Source organism: Zophobas morio, unplaced genomic scaffold, assembly GCF_036711695.1.
Source record: "Zophobas morio isolate AGI-343-1 ecotype UQ-CSIRO unplaced genomic scaffold, CSIRO_AGI_Zmor_V1 ptg000029l, whole genome shotgun sequence".
Taxonomy (NCBI): Eukaryota; Metazoa; Arthropoda; class Insecta; order Coleoptera; family Tenebrionidae; genus Zophobas; species Zophobas morio.
This window is the reverse complement of record NW_026972134.1, coordinates 1,352,523-1,378,040: the sequence shown is the minus strand read 5'-3', so window position 1 is coordinate 1,378,040 and position 25,518 is coordinate 1,352,523. Positions and strand designations below refer to the sequence as shown.

The 25,518-nt window shown below is 33.3% G+C and overlaps 1 protein-coding gene across 1 annotated transcript; it reads right to left on the bottom strand.

The window, feature by feature from the left end:
• Positions 1–468: 468 nt before the first annotated feature.
• LOC135137602 (arylsulfatase B-like) lies at positions 469–16,681 on the bottom strand. The gene is made up of 8 exons (XM_064067293.1): positions 16,442–16,681; positions 5,060–5,219; positions 4,931–5,007; positions 2,827–2,973; positions 2,512–2,773; positions 1,353–1,805; positions 782–1,009; positions 469–729 (listed from the first exon to the last, which is right to left on the bottom strand). The coding sequence occupies exons 1-8, from the start codon at positions 16,640–16,642 to the stop codon at positions 500–502; spliced, it is 1,758 nt and encodes a 585-aa protein (XP_063923363.1). The 5' UTR covers positions 16,643–16,681; the 3' UTR covers positions 469–499.
• Between the last annotated feature and the right edge of the window lie 8,837 nt (positions 16,682–25,518).

Here is a 25,518-nt window from a genome sequence, read left to right as displayed (position 1 = left end):
TCTTTAATACGGTAATAAATGCAGTTTTTTAATGAAGCGGTAGGTATTTTATTATTTTGTACTAAAAATTATTTTTCCCACATTATCATCATGGTTCTCTGCTTCTCTTTATTTTTATGGGGAAAAATTATGTTTCAAGTCTTAATTATATGCATTACTGTCATCTTTTTGTACCAGTGTGTCTTAATTAGCTGCACTTGTTTACTTGTCTAAGTTCTGAACCATTTTTTATAACTTTAATATGTCTTATTACACTTTTGTTTTCATCATAAATTATACATATCTCTATAATTAATATATTTTTGACGGCTTTTTGCAAACATTGACACCATTCACAAAATTTACATTGCTACAAAACAGAACTGTCCTTCTGCATTTTGTTGTTGCTTGCAACAGTTACATTGCCTTTTACTTTTTCCTCATAGATATGTACTTGGTGGCAATAGATATACTTTAAATAAGACACAATTTAAAAATAAAAATTTCTTTATTTATAATACTAGCTACTGCAACTAACATCAGAACAATCACGCCATGGGTTCCAAGCATATTGATACAATTTAGGATCAGCATTATCAATATCAGTCGTTACTTCCATTTGAGGAATCAAACCTTGCCTATAATCTACCAAAGTGCGTTTGATTCTTCGCACAACACTAGGGAAGAACTTCGCCAGGTCATTTTCTTCACATGGATCGTTTGGAATATTATATAAACAGACAGCACCACCTAAAACCGAACAAATCAATATTGAATAACACATTTAATGTGAGATACATACTCGCAGGATCACACGGATTCCTTTTGGCTTTGGCATCGAGGCATTTTAATGTAGCCACATTTCTCAAACCTTCAAAGTCATTTTCCGAGAGTGGATTATAATTTATTTTCCTGGCAATGCGACCTATCGGGCTGTCGTTAATAGCTGAAGTGTTATACGATTGTGGATCAATGTCTTCATTAAGAGGTGCGCCGAAGTAGCTATTGTAGCTTCCATTGCCACTAGTACCTAAAGAGAAATGTGTCACTGTTGACTATTTTTTTTTTACCTAAATGCACATGATTTGAAAATTGCTGTAGTTATTGGTTTCTCGTTTTCTGTTACTGCCAAGTTTTCAAAAAAAGGAGAAAGTGATTGAGAAAATCCCTGACATTTTAGTTTCTATTCAGAACAATTGGAATACAAAAACTATAGAACTAGAATCAAGACGAAATGAGAATTGAAAAATGATAACTTATTTTATCTGATATCATCAACATATCCCTATCATTAATAAACAAGAACTCTAGTTGGGTAATAAGTCAAATTTCTGATCATAAATCAAACAACTGTAATACAGTTACTTGCTTACCAACAATTAACTTCCAGTAAGAAAATCTCAACGCAGCATTCCTCGTTTTTTCGTCAATATTCAAAGGGATGTCGTTTCTTGCAGACGGTAAATCGTAAACCAAACTAGACCACTGATCTATTCCATCTAAGTCTGGATCTAAAACTCCAAGATCACCTCCAACGGCAGTAAACAGAGTAGGTAACCAGTCCGTGATATGAATAAGATCAGTGGAAACACGTGAAGACTGAACCAGCAAAGGACTCCAAATACATGCCACCGTACGAACTCCGCCCTCAAAAAGGGTATCTTTAATTCCACGAAGAGGATAGTTAGAGCCCCAGTTATGAGATGGTCCTACTGTAGGGGCGCCATTATCGGAAATAAATACTATTATCGTGTTCTGAAGCATATTCTTGGCGTCGAGAGCTTCGAATACTGCACCGATGCTGTCATCGAGTTTTGAGACCACAGCTACGAATAATTGCAATAATACACCAGTAACACATAATAGATACAAGTTGTTTTTTTTACTCCTAACTAATATGTCCATACATATACAAAGAACTTATACTTCAAAATAACGTCATTTTTGAAAATACTAATAAATAATAAACTATGAGTGGGACTACAATAAATGTTCAAAGTTTTCTCCGTTTATAATTTGGCATTGATGTAATCGGTCAGCAAAATGTCTGAATGAATTTATATGATTTTACAATATTGGGTGTTTCTTTGTGATTTTTTTTTATTTTTTGCATCAGTTGTCTGCCAAACTGAGAGCGATAAAAAAAAGAAAATGTTGTAATCAAGTCGCCATGTTTAACTATATATCCAAAGGTAATTTCAGAAAAAAAGAAACATTTCAAATAACAAAGTTATTCGACCGTTCCGGAGCTTTATACCAACCCTGTATATTTAAGACGTAACTAACGCGCTGTTTTAGTAACTGTAATTACTTCAAATTTTTAACTGTACTTGAGTTAATGAATTTTACTCAAATCCACGGCTACGCGTTTTTTCATTTTAGACCCTCGAAGTATATTTGCCAAAAGATAAAAAACAAAAACCAAATATCACCAATAAAAAACTCTTGTTTCGTGTTTGCACCGAAAAAAGTAAATAATACACTTCAGCGTACTCATGTTAAATACATCATTAATAATGTTCGAAACTTTACCTGCGTATGTTCGTCGGTTTGGGTCGCGTATATGTTTAAATTTGTTAACAGTCTCTTGAGGTGCCTCCAACCACTTTCCTTCATTTCCAATGTGAACAGCCAAGTGAGCAATCATCATAAAAAGGGGAGTGTTTACATTGTGTTTCTGAATAACATCAACAGCTTCCTCCGTAAACAGATCAGTGGCATACTTTCCAGCATCGTTCCAGGACGGCACGGTATCTCTTCGCAAGTCGAAGCCGCTATAATCTTTGCCATTAAACTAAAATTTTATAATTAGAATTATTTTTAGCTACAAATACAATGCAGTCGAACCTTCCAGCTTGTGACATAGTCGTAATAACTACTAAAACTGTTGTATAAGCCCAAGAAGTGGTCGAATCCTCTAAGCGTTGGAGTGTCGTTCCATCTAGAGTATCCCAAGTTCCATTTGCCTATTAGATGAGTGGCGTATCCCATTTCCTGGGGGAAAAATCGAAGTTTATGGGGCTCGGCTTATGAAATGAACAAGGATATTTAGATACAAGGCGAAAGCGGGTAGGTATACATGTATACGTAGTAATGTTTGTCATGTACCTACCTACTAAGGAAAAAAAATATAGCAAAATACTTATTGCTGTAAAAATAAATAAAAAGCAATGAGTAAAAAATAAACATTTAAGATTACATTCAGATGAAAGTTTTCACAAGATCTGTCGATTTAAACCTCCTGTTGACTTATTATACCGTTCACTGCATGTCACTGGCAGGTTGGTTCCATTGTTCGGCTGGGCACTTGGGAATTTACCAGAAGTTAATTGTACGTTTTTTTTTTATTTTTAAAGAGCTTTAAACCATTTAAAATATAAAATAAACTTTGAATACAATCAGTGTTTTTTATTACAGTACTCTGTTATCGAAAATGTAAATCTTACGCTCTGTTCCTTCCACGATATTTTACGTGAGTGCAAGCCTTTTAATGTCCCTGTCTTTCACAGTTCGTTGATGCTGCTGCTTGAAGTAATAAAGACAAAATTTCCGGTTGACCGATGTAGCCTTTTCAACATTTGTAATGGAGTGACTGCCTATAACGTGAGACGTTAATTTTTATATGTCGACAATAAAGGTTCTTCGTCAGGCTTCAGGCAAAAAAGCAACTGCTTTTATCGTTAGTTTTCCTTTCTACGACGCTGCCGTCTTGGTTAGGATCAGTCACAACATCAGAATCCAAACGGTACAAAAAAACATGTATATACAGATACAATATCTATCTATATTGTATATGTATATCTAGCAACAGCAAAACAATCAGTTACCTCTACATGCAATTTTCCCCCATCCTCGAGAGAACGCACAAGGAGTTAGTGGATGGAACCAGGGAAGTAAAAGACAAGTGAAAAATATCACTCAAAGAACAGTAGTTCCGAAAGAAACTTGCACGACTGGAGAACACAAAGCAGTCATAAATTTATTCAGTATAAACAGCTCAAAGATTGTACTAAAAGATGTCATATTGAAAATAGCGAAGAAATTAGAACTATCTGGCTGTCGATCACGTATATAATAATGCAAAAAAATTACCAGACGGAAAACTGAAACTTTTATCAAGCTCAAAGCCAACAGGAACGTCATCATTCTACTAGCTGACAAAAGCAATAAACACGTCCTTTATAGAGTTATTTTTTATTATTCATTATTAAAAATGCAAGAATTTTTACGTAATCTGTGGGCACTCGTGTACTACGAGTACATTAAAAAAAACGAATAACAAAAATTAAACTCATAAAAATAGTGCAAAATCCCTATATGGGTCGTAAGGTGCCGCAGTAAACCCATACATGAAAATTGTAAAGTGATGAACAGGGTACCTACATAAAAAATTATTCACGTATTTTTACGGGGATGGTCGTACAAAGCTTTGGTACTGCATGTCCAAACCGTCCTATTCACATTAAGACCTTGATTTAGAAATTTGTAACCACAAGCTGCTTCAACCATAGACACAACAGGATTAATCAGTATCCAGAAATAGAATCTGTCTGATAACGTAAAAAACGCACATAAAACAAATTGTAACCCCAAAAATTAATGGTCCAATAAGCAAAATTGCAGAATTTGGGTAGAGAGTAGTGTGTTACGTAATGACAGATCTTTTAAGAAAAAAGATAATTTAACGAGAGACAAAGGAAGTTTTGTAATCGAGTCCATTGGACGACTGGGTACTTTTATATTTTTTCGATGTGTCATGGCCCCTAGAGTACGAAAAAATAGGGCAGAAATGGCTCTTGCGTTTCTTTAACATTGGTCAAATGAAGCATGCTCCCTACTGTGGTCCTACCTTCACGATATCGTCAATTTTTATAGTTAACAGTAAGTTTTTTTCTTATAACAGGTTAAACAAGTGAAGCAAAAAATATCCGCAAAATTGCTCTCAACATACTTTAAAATACTCAGATATAAGTTTCCCTTGTGGTAAGGCTCTAGATTCTCCTGGCGTTATAGATGGTCCTTGCATCCCTTCAACAATTTTAACGTACTTAAAAATTCGATTTCCAGCCGTCATACTAACCCAATTTCATAGGATATTTGCCTGTAAAGAGTGCCGCTCTGGAGGGAGTACCGTAGGACTGTCCATAATGACTGTTGAGAATGATGCCGTTGTATGCAAGCGCGTCAATGTTCGGCGTTGGAATTTGATTACTCCCGTGGAAGCCGACGTCATTCCATCCCTGAAAATGTTGTCCAATTAAGAAAATCATTTTTGAACTCAAAGATACACTCATTAAACCGTCTCGTTTTAACCTCATTTGCAATTCAAGTTTTGTATGTAGAAATATAATTGGTCCAACACTGACCTTAATCAGAGCCGGCCGGCAAGCTGTATATCACTACAGTTATTTGATGATGTCTGAAATTTCATGAGAATTAATTTGGCTATATCAGTTCTTGTAATAAAAAAATAATGAGGAGTGGTCGTTCTAAGATCTTTTGATTTTAATTGATTGGAACAAAAAATATAATATTTTGTTGATTAAATTCCATTCCGCATCGAACATCTGCAGAAAAAGTTTCTTTGTTAGGTAACTCGAAAGCAATTTTGAATACTTTATGTACAAACGTTTGAAGTCAATACGAAAGAGTAACTGATAAAATAATAAAACGCTTCATTTCAAATATTTCTATTTAGACTGTGAAATTTAATATAGCTAAAAAGAAACAGCAAGTCAATGTAATATAAAATTTGAAAGCTATTTTAGCTTTTAATAGACTATAGTTTTGTTTTTAAAGTACAATTTCATCACTTTCTCGCGTAAAAAACCTAATTGTCAGCTTTTAACAGAAACATTAAATCCATTTGTCATTATTTTCTCCAGGGATAATTAAATGTCTGCAACATTCTCAATATTTATGAGCAAAGTTCTAAAGTGATTTATGAGATATTAAAATTCATCTGCTAACGCACCTACCAAAGCTTTTGATTTCGTGGAAAAATCGCGAATGACTCTACAACCAATGTCAACAAAACTTTGGCTAATTAATTATTACAATGCATAAATCAAAAATTAGCGTGTCGCGGCAACAGCAAAGCATAATAAAACGGTTTGATTTATTAGTTTGGCTGGGGATTTGGCTTCCCTTCTCAAAAAAATAAATAAACAAATACAGTTATTTGTAACACAAAAGATAAGTCTCCCATTATTGTTTGTCTGAATTTCTTTATTTCCTTGTTCAGAACCGTAGACGAGGTTAAGGTTAATTTCAAGAAGACTTGTAAATGCTTGTTGTATACTTGCACTTCCGTAAAGATGCTATCGCGAAGTTATTGTTTTCAAGTAGGCATTTAGTGAGGAAACGTTAAAACACAAGTTTAATAAATTACGTACAATAATTGTTATTGCCACATCATGTACATGTTTCTCTAAAAGTTCATTGAATTTGTGAATTTAAATGACCGACTATATTCCAAGATGTTGCATGCAATACACAACATATTCTCAGTTAAGATTTAGTGTACCTATATAAAAACGACATGAATAAATTTGCATAAAAATAGTAAGTAAACAAACAAATAAACTAGCTGTTTACTTCTGACAGCACAAATTTTTGTACTTTAGACTCTTAATTATTTATACATATATACAAAGCTAAACTAGTCTTACATAATTTTTTACAGCCGGATACTTTCTTTGCGTCATTCGCCGACCCATTAAACCTTTATTTCAAACCATCAAAGTGGATAATTTTTATTATGAGTAAAGACGTTCTCGATTAATTTTTTAACAAGAAACCGTGAAATAAGTTAAAAAACGTCAAGAATATTTTATGTTGTAAAGTTTGTGGATGATACTAATAAATTAAAAGCTAACGTGTCTAGTCTTATGGAGACATTTAATAAAGCGGCGTGTCAAACGTAATAAAATCTTCATCCTAAAAATTAAAGATAAATGTTGCAAACTATTCTACAGTGTACTGCACACTTGGTGTAGATCATATTTATATTCTTGTTGTAATAATAACATTACATCATCAACTACTTTATTTCTTTTGCTGAATATTCTAATCAGTTCTTTTTACTTCCCGAACGCAAGCTAAGGAAGTATTGTAATCGAGTCCATCGGCCGAGTCCCTACCCTTACGTTTTCTCCACCTTCCACGACCCCCTCTCTTAGACAATACTGACATTACTTATCTATATTTATTTTAATGTATAAAGGATACCACAAATAAAACTTCGAAAAATCATTTTTGTTTTTATTTTTTAAGAAGCGGTATTTGTTGGACTGTATTTCAGGGGCGAGGGAAGTACTGTTGAAATAACGTTCGACCAATTCTTTAGCATAATTATTATTACGAATAATTAGGGCACCAACAACAAAGTAAACAGTAGACGTTGTCGTTATAATTCAAAAGATATTCCACGGAAATCTTTACTAATTTGTTCTCCATCCCTCGTGATTAATACAACCAGCAAATGGGGATACATTTTCAATTGTTGTTTAACTTCTCTCAGTGAAATATTCATTCAGACACCGCTTTTACCGAAATATAAATTTTTAGTAACCACTTACAACGGTATTGTTTTAAGCCGGCTAAATATAGAGATATCATCCGAAAACCTTTTAAGTGAAATATGTTGAAATACCAGGTTTGTGTGTCAGATATCTTAAAATTCCTAATGTACATTACGGTAAAAGTTTCGACAACTTCATGAAATTTATATTTCAATTTACAATCATTTTAATAATGTATGTACGTTCTCATCTCAACCGAACATTCAGAAACTGTACGTAATTTCTTCCAAGTTGATTTGCATATGTTTTTGGTAAATATTTCGGTAAGAAATTAAACAGTTTAAAAATATTGTTTTTATAGTGCTACTAGAAACTTTTGTTAACTGTCGTGACTATCCTTACATTTATATACTTAATATTAAAAGGAAACCCTAAAGAAATGTAAACTAATGTTTTCACTACAAATTCTTAGATCCATAATCGTAGAAACCAAATAGTAATAAACGTTGTTTTTACTTAAAAAATAGGTACATATATACATTCAATATAATGAGGTATGTAAGTGTCTTTACTGTGATAAAACTAGGAAGAATTTGGACGAAACGTTGAAAAAAAAAGTTTTTTCTGTAAATATTATTTACTTAAGTATGACTACATGAATCGTATTTTATTCTAATAGTGTAACCATCTGCAAAAACGTTTTTAATTGTAGGAAAAATAATTAAGCAAAATAAATACTGTTCTGTAAAAATATTTGTCTGTTAATTTAATTGTACGTTAAAAGCAATTTTGTTGTACCTACGTAGACCATTCCATTTATTAGAGTATTGTAAATAATGTTAAAGAGATAAGCCGTTTGTGATATTATTATTATTATTATTATTTTATTAATATTATTATTCGTAATAGTATTCCAACAGGCGAACCCAATTATAGAAATACGGAGTGCTACCAAAAAAAAAAACGTTACTTAACTCAATAACCAACAAATAAATTATCTAACTATAATATTTCTTTATATTTCCTGTAGAATATCCTACTTTCAATCAACCCGGTCTGGTGTTTAATATACTGCAATGTAGATGAAAATATGTCAAATTGATCAGCAACATGAGTGTAATTTTTGATGGATTGGTGTAGAGGTGATGCCAACAATACTTTCGTTCTAGGGACTGTTACCTCAAACAAATTATTACTTCTTAACCTCCCAATCGACGTTCGAAACCTCAAGAGGCTCAGCAATTCAGAACAGTCTATTTGAAATAGTAACATTTTGACTAGCAGTAAAATTGAATCAAGTTTTCTTCTGTACTTAAGACTGGGCAAAATAAATGTTTTCAACATAATCTCCTCCGGAAATCCCTGTTCAGGATATGATATAATCAAATTATTCATTCATCAAGGTGTTTGAGACAGTGATAAACCACACACTCTACAATTTTATTATTATTATTATCATTGGTTTTTTTAGAGGAGAGATATATATCTATTATGCTCCCATAATTTTAAATTTGACCATAGATTTGAGTCTTTCTTAAGATAGATTTTCCCCAATGAATTTGTCCAACTTTGTTTTAAAAGCTTCAACTGTAGGTGCTGTTACTATTTCCTCTGTTAGTCTGCTCCAGTCATTAAAAATTCTGTTTGAAAGAAAATGCTCCCTGCAAGAAATTTTAAATTTGTCTTTAGTCAATTTTAGACTGTGTCCCCGTAATTGTGTATTTTTATTAAAATTAAGTACTTCTTTACTAATGTTTGTATTTTTACTAATAAATTTGAATACCCATATTAAGTCACTACGTCTTCTTCTGAATACAAGTGTTTTTAAATTTAGCCTGTTCATCCTTGTACTATAAGTGATTTTTTTAAAACCTACCACCCTTTTCGTCAGACGCCTCTGAACCTTCTCTATGTTGTCCTTATCACGAATAAGCCAAGAGAACCATCAGTGTTGGGCAGTATCTAGATACTTGTATCTAAATAAAGTATCTAGATACATTTTTGGATATCTAGTATCTGTATCTAGATACAATCGAATTTAAGCACAAAATATCTGTATCTAGATACAAAATTAATTGCGCAGATACAGATACATTTTTTTATTTCACTTTTTTTTCAGTAGTTATTAGTTGAGTTACACTAGTAGTAATTTTTGATACTTAATGTTGGTGATTTTGGTCACATAAACAAAAATAGAGGTAAGAGGTCCACTAATAGTGTTCTGTCACGGAAATTTTCATATTTTAAATACCATCATTTCCTACATCGTAGCCTTCAGTACTGATACATCTTTAAATAATGAGGGTAATAAATCTAATCCATGGTAAGATGATATTTTAAAAACCATAAACCACAATTCACTATTCACTGCGTTTTACGCTTATCGGGGCAATGCATTTTATCTGTGTACCTGAGCAACCCGGGTCCGGTAGGCCAGCTGGTTGTATTTGTCTTATTAAATACGAGTAAGTTTAATAGTAAAAATATTTGTTTAAGGTATGTTATTATTTTTAGAAACTAATAATTGCGTGTTACATAATGATTAATTTTTTCAATTAGCACAAATTAGTTTTGTAATCGACTAATCGAATGTTCAATACATACATTTCTCTGGCAGAAACCGCATATTTGTTACTGTTTCATATTATTATTTTTCAGACAAATGTAGCATCTTTTCCTGTTGCCACATGTGTCATTTCTTCACTTTTTCATTGTTGGACCGAACGCGAGGCGGGCTTGGCAGGTCCGTTTTGCCCTAGAATGTGCCGATTATGTTTAAGTGTAATTATCTTGAGCAATAAAATTACTATTTTTACAACTCTCGGTAGAATAATTTATCGTGATATAATCTCAGAAATCGTGAAACGAAATTAAAATAAAATGAGTTTCAACAAAAATCTGAAAATTTAAAGTTGCACTCTGGTGATTCCGGCCTGCCAGGCAGTCTTTGATCCTATAAGGGGTTTAAATACCTTTCTAAATAAGAAATTGTACTTATTTTGCCTTAAACGGAACCAACAATTCTTCATAAAATGTATATACCTGCCGCACCGGGATAGACGATTACCGGACATGGTCATAAAAACATCGTAAGCCGATATTGAAGAATAATAATTTATGACAGGTTGCCGACAACAGACCGTCAGCACAGAATAATCATTTCCCGTATTCTTTTGAAATATTAATTTTAATGCTGGAGATAATTATTAGATATACTCAAACACAATTTGGACACTGTAGTATGGGAATAAAAACAACTTTTCAAGCGTACGTAATAAATATTGCACAATTTGCGACATCAAACAGCAAAGCGACGGCCTATTTGCAGGAAAAAAGAAAAGATTTTTCAGTCTTGAATAACTATGCTACAGCAAAATGTTTATTTTTTAAATTTAATACCACAATCCCTTCTTCTGCACCTGTGGAACGGGTGTGTAGTAGCGGAAACCAAATTCTGACAGCAAGAAGAAATAATTTAGGTAACAATACGTTCGAAATGTTGTTAATTTAAAAGAAATCATTAAACAATACATAAAAAATACATAAACATGTTTTCAGTTATTTTATTCGCCAAAGCTTCAAAAAGTATCTGTTTTCTTGTATCTGTATCTAGATACATTTCGAAAAAATCGAAAACAATCTGTATCTAGTTAATTTTATCTTTCATATATCTATATCTGTATCTTGATACTTTTAAAAGTATCTGTCCCCAACACTGGGGACCATATTATGTTTCCGACGACTGAAAGCTTTAAACAAAATATATCCTAAAGTATTGGCTCGTATCACAATGGATGTAACCTGAGCAGACCAGTTTATTGTACGAGTTTGATTTTTTTTCAAAAATTTAGACGCCTAACGTAACAAATATGAGTGGATTAATAAACCTCAAGTACACAAGCATATTATTTTATAAGTCGAATTTACTTTGCAAAGTTTTGAGAAAACATCATCAATTGTTAGTGGAGATGAATATAGTAATTAACGTTATAAGTCACATTTTTCAGTACATGTGAGATGTTTCAGGATGAGGTGACGAAGGAATATTGTGAAAAGAATTATCCCACGTATGTCGTTATGCATTTTATTTCATAGTTTGAAAATATTTTTTTATTCGATAACATGTTTGGCAAAATGTTTTAATAATAATATAATATTAATGTTTAAACACATAGTAACACTTTACAGGACTTGCCCTTTTTGACACAATTTTACCGGACTTGTCGGTTATTTTCATTTTACCGGACTCGTTCGAATCCAGTAAAACGTCAAATTTGATACAGTATGAAATAAAATATATTTTGGTTAGTGTTTAACGATGTATAGGGTAGTTTTACAGTATTTGACATGATTAACATGGTAAAAGGGTTTTACTGGAGGACAGAAGGATATGACAATCGCGTTCTGGAGCTAGTAAAACCGTTACCTTGCATATATTGTTGAATATTTTATTTGTTCCTCACTTGTACATAATTATTATAAATTATGAAAACTCCAGAAATTCCAATATTTGAGGAAAAAAATTCTATGAGCTTTATATGTGTTGCCTTGAAAAGAGACGTCAGCACGTCACTTACTTTGTGGTTTAATTGTGTCATTTAGATTTATGGTTTCCGATTTATTGAAATGAATGTACTGCAAGCTATATTACTGATGAAGCAGTAAGTGCCACTGGAAGTTTGTTTCCTGAAAAATCTTCAACTTCGTACTTTTATATTTTCTCGACATTTCATGTCCTCTAGACACTGCCATAGCTAGGGAGCGGCCAGGGGATTCTGAGCCTCGCCTAGGGAAATTTTTGCCTCCTCCAGACCGAGACAAGTTATAATTAACCAAATGTGAATTATAACATCGAAAATCAAAATAAAATGCAATGTTTTATTTAATAAGCGGATGTCGAAGCAAAATCGCATTGTGATCTGTTTCACTCTCACGTGTACATACAATATGTTTTTCAGGACAGTTACACATCCGCTACTTTACTAGACATGACAGACATGATTAAACTGTTTCGTTATTTTACTGATTATATCAAGATTCAAGACGACTCACTTCGTTTTCTCGAAAATTTGGGAATACAGTACTTTTATTATTAGTATTACACTACATCTAACCAAATTGATATAATTGTGCTTGCAAAAATGTTGATGATATCATCACAAAATTTTATAATGGAAAAACTCACTAGAAACAAACGCGTAGCACGCTTCTTTACCTTTGCTTGAACATTACATACACATCTTTATTTTAACTTGTAAAGGTTGTCATAAAAAATAAAATTCGCAAAATCAAAAATTTTTCGAAACGGCTGGATTTGATGTACTGTACTTTATGGGCGAGGGAAGTTTGATTACTCGACCAATTTTTTTCGTTTAATTCCTTTTGTTTCCTGAACAACAACATTTGATTCGGAAGAACAAAGGAACTAAAACTTGCAAGAGAAAATTCGTTAAAAAATATAATCGAACATAATTTTCGGGATCTTTAAGAGGTACACGATAAGACTTTAGATTTAAGAAAACACAGTCAATCAATATTCTGTAATCCCGAAATCAATCCCGACCAGAATCTTACAAAATTTTAGAAAAATAAAAAGTTGTAGAATGCAATTTCGACATCTTTTGGTCTCATCAGTACACCAGTGTGTGCTTAGGGGAAGCACTCTACATTTTTCCTTGTGTTGTCTATCTTTTCGAATTAGCGATGCTTTAGCGTAATAAACCAAAGGGAGATTTTCCGTTAAAAAGGGGAAGTAGCTGTTTCCATCTACTGGTTTGGTTCAATTAATAAATAAATATATATTATATCTCGCAAATAAATTTAACCACCTCTACAAATTCTTTATGCGGCAATAATGCATCGCTTGGATTCTTGTCAAGTGACAACAGAAATGAGATGTTGGCAATACTGAAACAAAAATTGCAACACGTCTCGTTTCTGGTGCAACAGACAATGCACAAATATCAACGTCAATTCTGACATTAGGTAATTGTGTTACATTGTCGTCCTGAATACACTTCTTGATCAGACTAGTCCGTATACTGTTCTTTTAATTAATATTTAGAGATGTGCGTTAAAATTTTTTTCTCTTTATCTGATAGATGATATCGTGTTAAGTCACTCATTTTAATCTTAATCAAAATTTTAGCCCATTATTTATAACTTGGAGGGACAAGCTTAATCTACTACATTAGTTATAAGTTATAAGGCATATTTAGCGTCGATGTCGCGAACAAATATACATTTGTTTTAAATTGCAACATATGTTTATTTTCCAGGATTTTAATAGGTCCTTAAATTACGATTGCAATGACATAAAACAGTTGGATGATTGTTTCAATCTTAGTTGATAAAAAAAAAAATTATAAATGCGAAAAAAAATAGAAGTTGAGTAAAATAAAAATTATCACTTTATTTTACAAAGAATTAGTAATATATATCTGTTTCAAAAACAATAATTCAAGCATATATTGGAAATGTCCTTCACGCTGAACTACTCAATATTACGCGTTAAAGAGGCTCAAACAGTCCTAGTTTTTAGTCTTAGAAATCGCGCAAGCGTCGCAAATACCCCAAATCTTTTATATATACTTAATAATAAATCTAAGGGAGCTACATGTGGAATGTCAGCTACTCATCCAGTAGAGCTTCTATTCCGAGCTAATTTCCACCATAAATATTTGTCAGAATTAAAAATTCTACCATTTTCGACTGGCAACAGAGAAAATTCTTGTGTTAAAAATTAAGAATAGGACTAAGTATAATTAGGTCACTCAGATAATTTAAATTATTTACAGTTAAAATTATTACAATAATACACAGAGGTTTGGGTCGCGACGCCGATAAAATATATGTCATATTTTAATGTACCAAATTAAGCTTCCCCTTTAAGCTAAAAACAATGGCGTTTACAGAATTTCAATATTTCTATCCGTTCTCAAGATATAAGGTCGTGGAAATTTATCTGAGACACTTGTGTACGAAAATCATTTATGGATCCACATCTCCGCTAAAATTTTCTAATGATTTCAATTTCCGCACAAATGAAATTACTACGTGAATCTAAAAAGATGTGAATTTGAAACTAAAATAACTGCCGATACCTTGACTCTTGACTACATCCTTATGAACTGTGGGAGACATAAAAAAAATATATCTACATTGAAAAAAAAATGCTTTTACCGAAGTTAGTAGCAGATATAAGATATATGGAACAGTTTGAACGAAGTGGAAGGATTAAAGACATAATCCTCAAAAAACTCAGGACTCCTAATGAAAAACACTGATTATTTATAATATCTACAATTTAATGCAAAATTTATTGAATCCTTTATCCACATAAGATCTAGTTTCCCCTGTGTCAGTCAGAACTTTGTTTTGGGGCTTTTAAAGTAAAAAATGTTACTCATATCTTCAAAAAAAGTTTCCAAAAACATCAAGAGTGATTGCAACGCTATATCTACCATACCTACGGAAATACTTTTGATGTCAGTATATTAAATCACGTTTGACTAATTTCCTTGAAATTAATAATCTTCTGTGTACTTGACTCTTGACTTCTTACTCCACTGTTGAGGCCGTTTTATTTTTAATGAATAAAGTAACTGTATGTAAATTATAATAATCAGTATATAGCTATGAATCAACCTGTAAAATTTTGACAGCGTCTGTGCTAGGGTTTACACAAGTGGCACTTCATACTGTACAAAATTTCCAATTTTATGTTCATTGCTGATGGCACTACACATTACAGTAGTGGCAAACGTCCTGACGCCTTTTATAAATTCAACTTACAACGATGTCACTACTTGGTTTCTGTCTAGTAAAATGTTTTTAAATAAATAAAGACAGAACTTATTTAATTTTCTTTAGAAAACTTATTATACAACATATTGAATCTGTAAACCTATTGAATGTTAGATAGTAAATTGTAATGAGAGATTAATTATTTTATGAAAAAACTTGGATGTAAAGATTTTGAATTATGTGACATATCTATTCCACGGGTTTCTTTTATTTGATACAACCCCTGTAAATTTTTTATTTTTTTAAGAAAAACATATAGTTCTTTGAGCAAATTTGTATCATTTTAAAAGATCACTTACGTGAATAAATAACATGAGTGTCAATTTTTCAATCTACTAAATTGTCATCAATAAATATGAATTTTTCGTCTATTTTATTGAAGAACTTTTTAATTTTTTAGAAAAATCAATCTTTCCATTTATGAAAAAATATACCTAGTGTTCCATAAAAAAAAATAAAGTTGACGTCATCATGTAAGGTTGCCATCACATAGATCTTTTAAAATGATACACATTTGCTCAAAGAACTACAGGTTTATCTTTAAGAATAAAAAAGTTACAGAGGTAGTATCAAATAAAAAAAACACCGTGTGTATCTGCAATTGATTAATTATAATTTTTAAAAAATATAAAACACTTCAACATAATCGTAGCACTTGATGTAAATATGCATTTTAAAACTTCTTAAAATAATAACTATTCCACATTATTTTTTAATGCTCTATTAAATATATTAACTGAAAACCTTTCTTCGTTTGAACCATAGGTAAGTCGTTGTGACATTATTCTGATGTGCATACTGACAGTTTATATTTATAAACAAAAAAAAGAGAAGGCGGACCTCTTTGGACAAAATGCACTGATTTCAAATTTGCATCAATAGCCTAAGCAAAATAATAATGACTTGTCCAGACATATTCTTTAAAAGAATATATGAAACAAAACTTTACAACCAATAAATGTCGGCTATAAAATGGTTATACGAGAATGAATTGTTTTTAAATTTTCAAGTTGTAACTTTCCATTCGCAAACAAGCAAAAACTTCGGAAAATAACCTGGTCATCATCGATGAGTTGCAAATAATATATTTTAGTTATAGGTACTACAATACTCAATAGGTTCGAATTGCTTACCAAGTCATCAGCAACTATAAAAACCACATTTGGCTGCCCTGTCGCGCACTGTATTTTTTTGTGTAAATCACAAAACAAAACACAACTGATAATCAACAACCACTGCGATCTCGACAACATTGCAGACCAACGGCAGGTGTAAGGCGAGATGACCAGGACAGGACTAAATCCAGAAATAAACCATCGGCTTAATTTATACATTTTTATCTGATGATCAATTAAAGTAAGAATCAGCCACGGCCAACTTCGTTACCATGTTCAACTGCCTATGAAGTTCGTTGATTTGCGGACATTCCATTCAAGATAAACAAGTTTTTTATTGTTTCGAAACACCATCTAATGATTCCATCTGAATTTTTAAGCCTATTGTAGGTGAATTCTTAGGTATTATGAGAGTTTATGAATGTTTACATTTCAGCGCGATCTTATCGATTCCTGTAAAGTTTTTCCGCAACTAGGAAGTTAAGAAATTTAAAGAAATTCGTCGTGAAAAACTTATTATCGTCGGAAATATCCGCAGAGGCAAGTATGCGTGAAAAAGATGAAGAGGTGTTAAATCCTCACTTCTTTACTAACGAAGTGTTACACTAACATTACTAAATGGTTCAATTAGGAAATCCCTAATTATGTGAAGAAATGAAGGTTATAACTTATCCACATGCAAACAGTTTTTATAATGTAATTTAACTTGATTTATTCGAAGAAGACAACAATAATCTGAACGAAGATTAAATTGTGGGTTATATTTCTTTTTACTTTTTTCTCTCATTTGGTATCTTGCTGCGGTACACAAACATTAAAGTGAAATATTACCAGATTGTTATCAAGAAATTATATCATTTTGTTTAATTTCGTTGGGAAATAGTCGATCAGGTTTGTCATTGTTACTAAATTAAAAAATGTCCCTGTAAACAGTTTTACGTTGTAATTAATAAAATTGGCCTTGCAAAAATTAACACAAACCCTCAGTGAACTTTTGTATTGTTAATTATTTAATTTTAATTCTGCAATAAATGCATAATAAATCAATCATAATCTCAGTAGATTTTATAAAAGGTCATTTACTTTAAAGACGCCGTATTGTTGAAATAGCACCACCCATTTAAACACTAAAATGAAAACTAATCTGTTTACCACAATCAACAAAGTATTAGTTTACCAGAAAGAGTCCGTGACAATTTTGAACTCGAGAATATTATATTAAAAAACAAAGTTCATAAGATTTTATTTTAGAGCACGAACCCCAACAATAAACGAGTCGTTAGGTGACTTTTTTAAAAGATGAGTGGTCTAAAATGTCTTACGAAACGTGTATTTTATACTATTTTTTCCAATTCGCACCTCTTTTCCAGTTTAAGACAAAAATAGGAATTTTTTAAATTTTGGGGAATCTTGTCGTGGTTGGTACGTCAAAAATATCAAATTGTAATAGTTGAAGTTTAAATTTTCACAATAATAAATTCATACTAACAATGCCTGAAGCTGAAGAAAATCTTACGCCCCCGGAACACGGAAAATTTCTCACAGTAGCCTCCTATATGTTTGGGATCAGCAGTGTCTAAATCTAATCTTGTCCGGCCGCTCCAGACTCTTATAGGTTCAGTGAATTACTAAGTGCGCGATTTTCGATATCTCATTAATTATTATTATTAGAGATACAAAGAAAAGCTAAAGACCAAGTTGTACGATTCTTTAAAGACTATACTCTAAAATTATTTTTAACTATACAGTGTCCTATTTCTAAGGCGTAGAACACAACTTAGTTTTTTATTATTATTATTATTAAGACCCACCACTGACCCGGAAATGACCGGCATTCAGGCAAGACTTCTATCATTACGGGTACTAAGACCAAGTAATGATATGCTTTGATTAGATTAACAGAACAACTTTCGAGATTCTAGAATTACAGCATACAAATTAGTCTGCTATTATTCTCTAATCTCACCCCATCCCCAAAAGTCAAGCGTAACTACCGATCATTTATCCGCGCATCACATGAAAAGTGACCTACACTACTCTGACCTACTGGTGCTAATCTAATCTGACTGACATGATCAGACTGTTCAAGAAACCTACGAACAATATGACATGTTCCTAACAAAACAACTTTTTGAATTTTGACAATTATTGAATCATTCAAGTGCAAAGACTTTAAATTCTCAACTAAGCTATTTGGAACTACACCTACATTAGAGATAACTAGGGGTAGAATTGAAATTTTTTTAAGATTTAACATGGATTTCATTTCTATCGATAATTGTACATATTTGGAAATCTTGGTGTCGTATGTTTGAATAATGTTGTTTGTGTTAGGAATAGCAATGTCAATGAGAATGGCTTCGTTCGTGTGTTTTTTGATAAGTATGATTTCTGGTCTGTTAGCTGTAATGTTTAAGTCTGTAAGTATTGTGCGATCCCAGTATAATTTGTATTTGTTATTTTCAAGGAATGGAGACGGAATGTAAGTGTAATAGGGTGTCGTATCTTCGATTAAGTTCATAAGTGTTGCTAATTCTTTGTGAATGATTTTGGCTGCGTTGTCGTGTCTAGCTTTGTAATCAGTTTGTGCTAGGATGCTGCAAGAAGAGATTATGTGCTGGATCGTTTCAGGTTTTGCTTTGCATAGGCGACAGCAGTCGTTTTTTATGTTCGGATCTTTGATGATGTATTTTCTATAATTCTTGGTATTGATTACTTGGTCTTGAATAGCAAACACAAATCCTTCTGTTTCGGCATACAAACTTGATTTTTTTAACCAAATCAATGACATCTTCTTATTGACATGATTTTCTTCTAAGTCTTTGTAGAATTTTCCATGTAGTTGTTTTTGTTTTAGCCCACTTATTATTTTATCTATTGTGTGGGGGGTGTGGATTTTATTATTATTATTATTATTATTAAATAAATGCGTTCGGGCAGAGGTTAAACCTGTTATGCCCGCGCAGCCTATTATTTACAAAACTATAATAAAACTAACATTATAAAGTTACTCAGTACAGTAATGGTCGTAGTTAATTTTAAATGACAGTACAGAATTACTTAGAACTACATAGTCCGGTAGTGAGTTCCAAGGATCAAAAACTCTATTTGACAAAAAGTGTTGTCTACTCCGGGTTTTGAAATTCTCTTTTTGAAGCTTGAGTTCGTGTATCAGGATTGAGTGAAAATAGGTGCCTAATAGGTGAATTTGCAGTTGTTAAAGCCTGAAAAGTTGTAATAACATCTCCTCTTGTTCTTCTTACAGAGAGTGAAGTTAGGTTCATGGTGGCTAGTCTATCCAAGTATTGCGGACGATTTATACCATACGGCATTCGGGTTACTCTGCGTTGAGTAGATTCCAATAGTTTCTTATCTCTTTCCAGAACAGGAGTCCAAACGTTATTTGCAAATTCTAATATTGGGCGAATATAAGTTTTATAAATTTTTGCTGTCGTTTCAACATTAGGTTTGACAAAAGTTTTAGATACTAAATAAATGATCTTATTTGCCTTAGCAATAATACGAGTTAAATGCTCTGACCACGATAGACTTGATGTAATCAACACCCCTAGGTCCAGGTACTCATCACATGTCGAGAGTTCTACGTTATTAATAAAGTATCTATGCCTAGGATTATTTTTTCCAATATACAATAATTTGCACTTACTGGTATTGAGAGGAAGTAACCAATCTTCACACCATCGTTCAGTTATAGTCAAATCTCTTTTTATTTTCTGATGGCCAGATGAAATACCATATATTTTTAAGTCATCTGCATAAAACGCATGAGGAGACTTTAATAGACCACTGAGATCGGCGACATATGTAATAAAAAGAAGAGGGCCTAAAATGGAGCCCTGAGGGACGCCACTTAAAACTGGAGCGGAAAGACTAAAACAGTTTCCGACCTTGACTTTGAAAATACGATCAGTGAGGAAAGATTCAATCCACCGGAGAAGAAGACCTCTAATACCGTAATGTTGAAGCTTGAATAAAAGCCGCCGTTTGGGCACCCGGTCAAAAGCTTTGGAGAAGTCAAGATATGCAACATCTACCGAGTTGCCACGATCCACCTCCAGTGACCAATCCGATAGACAGCACAGCAAGTTGGAGGAAACAGACTTCCCTGCTACGAACCCATGCTGCTGTGAAGGGATTATCTTATGTTTCTGCAAAAAGTCTAGCGTTTTCTCGTAGATTATAGCTTCCATTGTCTTCACCACCAATGAAGTTAAACTAATCGGGCGGTAGTTGGCCGGATCAAATTTGTCGCCTGATTTGTAAATCGGTTTAACTGTTGCAGTCCTCCAATCTAGTGGAAGAACTCCTGACTCCAAAGATTGGTTCATTAAGAAACTCAGGGGTTTACAAAGTGAGGTCGCGCAGTTATTTAAAACATTTGCGGATATATTATCTGGGCCAAGGGAGGTAGCTATATTTAATCTTTTTAGCCTTTCATAAACCGCAGTTTCAGTAACAACCACATTTGTAATTTGATCGGAGTTAGACGGTGAGTAAACGGTAGATGAGACTGTGGGAGGCTCAGACACAAATGCCTCAGAAAATGACTTGACGAACATATCGGAAATGTTTTCGTGACGATCTATAAGAACCCCTTTAGAATCGCGCAATTGTGGAGTTCTGACAGGGCCTGATAGAGCACACCTGATATACTTGTAAAAACTTTTAGGATCTTTGTTTTCACCAATGGTTTTCTCATATTTACTTCTGGCATCTTTGATAACATTTGACAGCCAATTTGAGAATACTCGATGTACATTATAATCCGCCTGACTACTTGTTCTTCTGAATCTACGCCATAAACATCTTTTCCTGTTGATAAGCTTAAGGATTCTATTATCTATCCATGGCTTTTTATATGACTTTTTCAGTGTTATCGTTTTAGACTTAGATTCAATTAAGTCGTTCAACTTTTGCTTAAAAATGTCCCAATTGTCACATACAGAAGAGCCGGTGAATAATGATGACCAGTTTAGTTTATTTAGTTCATTGTCCAGTGCACCAAAGTCGACAATTCTTTTTTGGTATACCATAACCTTGCTATTCCATATAAAACACATCTGTAATTCCGCCTTCAAGACCGAATGATCTGATTTTCCAATAGGGTCTAAATATTCTAAATTGGCTAGTAAGTTTTCATCCGACGTTATAAGAAGATCTAATGTAGAGGGTTGTTGCTGCGATCTATATCGAGTAGGTTGATCTACTAACTGCGTTAAGTGACTATCGATGAGTAATTCACGCAACATTTGTGACGCATTACTTAAGCATTGAGAAATATTTATAGGCCATGTTACTTGAGGCATGTTAAAATCACCAAATAAAAATAGGTGATTATTATTTGAAGCTAGATCCGATAACACCGCAAATAAATTAGAATCGTCAGGTAATAATGAGTCTGGAGGACGATAAATGCAACCGATGACAAAATTGATGGACCTATTAGAAATTTTTAAAAAAAGAGAATCAATTCCTTTGGTATTAACATTTAAAGGATCAACAAAAAATTTGACCAATACAGCGTCTGATATGTAAATGCAAACGCCACCTCCTCTTTTACCAACACGGTCACTCCTAAAAACTGTATACCCATTAATGGCAATTATACTGTCAGGCAAAGCAGATGAGAGCCAGGTTTCAGATAAAAAAATAAACGCTGGTTTTTCATAAGATACAAACGCACAAAGTTCATTAAATTTGGCATTCAGCGAAGCTATATTAGTGTAAACTACCGAGCTAGTAAAATACTCCGTATTAGGAGTATTATTATTCATTTGTTGGACATTGAATTTTGCGAAAGAGATGCTGTCGTTTGTGTCTTCCCAGTATTGCTTTCCGCAGTGTTGAGCATGTCCATTTGACGTGACAAGGCCTTCCGTAACTTCCGTTGAATATTTAAACATCTACTTTTGACATTTCTGTATTCTAATGCCGGGTATATCTCATGCAACATAAATATTACACCTCCTATATTAGATGTAAAATCGAGGAGATATTCTATAGGATCCGGTTGCTGATTGATGTTGTCCATCACTTCGATTAGTTGATCAAAATCCAAGGGAAATTCATGATCTGTGTTCTCAATAATCTGCTTTGCTGGGATAAGTTTTTCTGCAAGTGACGTTAAGCTTTCTAAAGATTCACTAGGTTTAAGTTTCTTATGAGACGTTTCTTCCGTATCTAAATTTCCTAAAGAGTCGGGTGATTTAAGTGAAAAGTCCAAGGGACCTGCATCTTCAACTGGAGACGAATCTTTAGTTCTTTTATTACTCGTCACAACTGCTGCATAGGCTGCAGATGATGTCCGAGGGATATCGTTAGTAGGTGTATTCTGCTCGGGGAAAATAGGCTCAGTTTGCGCATTAGCCCTTTCAGCATTTGCTTCATTATTTTGTGGGCAGTCATTTGCTATATGTCCCAATTGTCTACACTTATAACAAACGTTGTCATAACTTAAAAATATTCTATAATTTGTGCCCTCAAATTTTATAAGCAGAGATGATGGTAATTCAATGTTGTCGTCCGGCTGGACAAATATTTGTCTCCTAAAACTTAGTACATGGGCATATTCGTCTCCAGGAAGACCTGCTCTTAAGAAAGTCATAGGAGAGATAACCGTGAACCCTAGGGTCTTTATACTATTGACGAAAATATCGTGCGGGATTGAAGGGCAAACATTTGATAATATTATTCTTCTAGCAGGATTGATGAGACGCCTTACATTAATCAAATGATTTTGTATTGTTAACACAGGATGGTCAGTTACAACTTTGTCTACAAGGGATTTGCTGCTTAAATAAACACATATGCGGTTATTAGCAATCCGAGACGCGAAAACGACGTTTTTTGGTTGCACTAGGATACCTACTGCACTTACATATTCAGACAATTTGAGATCATCAACTCCGCCTAAAATAATTGCTTGGTCTTTGTCTGGGAATACGTTCATTGTGGACATCCTTATTCTGAGAGTAGAGTAGGCAGCCCAACAAACTTCATTAAAAATGAAGCTGATAGCCCACCTCACTACAAACAGTAGAAATAAAAACTGGTTGAAAAAAACCGTAAATTTGGTAAAAAGCGACCAGCTACCAAATTACTGTCGTTCCAAATGTGGATTCAGCAGGGATTACTGTATCTAAAGTATGCTTACGTATCACAATAATAGTTTTGGCGATATTGTTGAGAAAAATCAGCACAGCGAAAGAACCGAACCTCTCTTGTCACTCTTAACTACTCCTTTTTCTTCGGTGTTCGACAAATTTAAGGGTGTGTGGTTCAAATCTGCTCTTGTGATGGTGCGAAACATTTCATTTCTTTCCGCTCGTTTCAAGAAATACTTCTTCAAATCTGAGATTTGTCTCTGATATAAGTTTTCTAAGTTCTGGAAACCCCTTCCTCCATTCTGTCTTGGTAATGAGAATCTCTCAATCGACGATTTTGGGTGATGCCTTCTATACTGTGTGAAGATTTTCCTTGTTGCGATGTTTAAATTTTCAAGATCAGTTTTGGACCATTTAATGACTCCAAAAGAATATGTTAGCAGTGGAACGCAGAATGTATTTACTGCTTTCATTAAATTTTTTCCATTTAACTGTGTCTTCAATATTAATTTTAATCTCGCTACGTATTGATCTTTCAACTGTGTTTTCGTTTTGGTATGATTGATGTGGGAGGATTGACAGAAACCCAGATATTTGTATGTATCGTTTCGTTCTTGGGCTTCAATTATTTCCTTATTCTGTGTTATATGTGGTATTATTATTAAGACCCACCACTGACCCGGAAATGACCGGCATTCAGGCAAGACTTCTATCATTACGGGTACTAAGACCAAGTAATGATATGCATTGATTAGATTAACAGAACAACTTTCGAGATTCTAGAATTACAGCATACAAATTAGTCTGCTATTATTCTCTAATCTCACCCCATCCCCAAAAGTCCAGCGTAACTACCGACCATTTATCCGCGCATCACATGAAAAGTGACCTACACTACTCTGACCTACTGGTGCTAATCTAATCTGACTGACATGATCAGACTGTTCAAGAAACTTACGAACAATATGACATGTTCCTAACAAAACAGCTTTTTGAATTTTGACAATTATTGAATCATTCAAATGCAAAGACTTTAAATTCTCAACTAAGCTATTTGGAACTACACCTACATTAGAGATAACTAGGGGTAGAATTGAAATTTTTTTAAGATTCAACATGGATTTCATTTCTATCGATAATTGTAGATATTTTGAAATCTTGGTGTCGTATGTTTGAATAATGTTGTTTGTGTTAGGAATAGCAATGTCAATAAGAATGGCTTCCTTCGTGTGTTTTTTGATAAGTATGATGTCTGGTCTGTTAGCTGTAATGTTTAAGTCTGTAAGTATTGTGCGATCCCAGTATAATTTGTATTTGTTATTTTCAAGGAATGGAGACGGAATGTAAGTGTAATAGGGTGTCGTATCTTCGATTAAGTTCATAAGTGTTGCTAATTCTTTGTGAATGATTTTGGCTGCGTTGTCATGTCTAGCTTTGTAATCAGTTTGTGCTAGGATGCTGCAAGAAGAGATTATGTGCTGGATCGTTTCAGGTTTTGCTTTGCATAGACGACAGCAGTCGTTTTTTATGTTCGGATCTTTGATGATGTATTTTCTATAATTCTTGGTATTGATTACTTGGTCTTGAATAGCAAACACAAATCCTTCTGTTTCGGCATACAAACTTGATTTTTTTAACCAAATCAATGACATCTTCTTATTGACATGATTTTCTTCTAAGTCTTTGTAGAATTTTCCATGTAGTTGTTTTTGTTTTAGCCCACTTATTATTTTATCTATTGTGTGGGGGGTGTGGATTTCTTCGGTGTTCGACAGATTTAAGGGTGTGTGGTTCAAATCTGCTCTTGTGATGGTGTGAAACATTTCATTTCTTTCCGCTCGTTTCAAGAAATACTTCTTCAAATCTGAAATTTGTCTCTGATATAAGTTTTCTAAGTTCTGGAAACCCCTTCCTCCATTCTGTCTTGGTAATGAGAATCTTTCAATCGACGATTTTGGGTGATGCCTTCTA

Bases quoted from the DNA above. Each gene is read 5' to 3' on its own strand.
- LOC135137602 (XM_064067293.1), bottom strand. From the start codon at position 16,642: ATGTATAAATTAAGCCGATGGTTTATTTCTGGATTTAGTCCTGTCCTG. The intron at 1,010-1,352 runs GTAAGCAAGTAA...ATTTCTCTTTAG, and splicing joins TTACTGGAAGTTAATTGTTG to GTACTAGTGGCAATGGAAGC. The intron at 730-781 runs GTATGTATCTCA...GTTCGGTTTTAG, and splicing joins GAATCCGTGTGATCCTGCGA to GTGGTGCTGTCTGTTTATAT.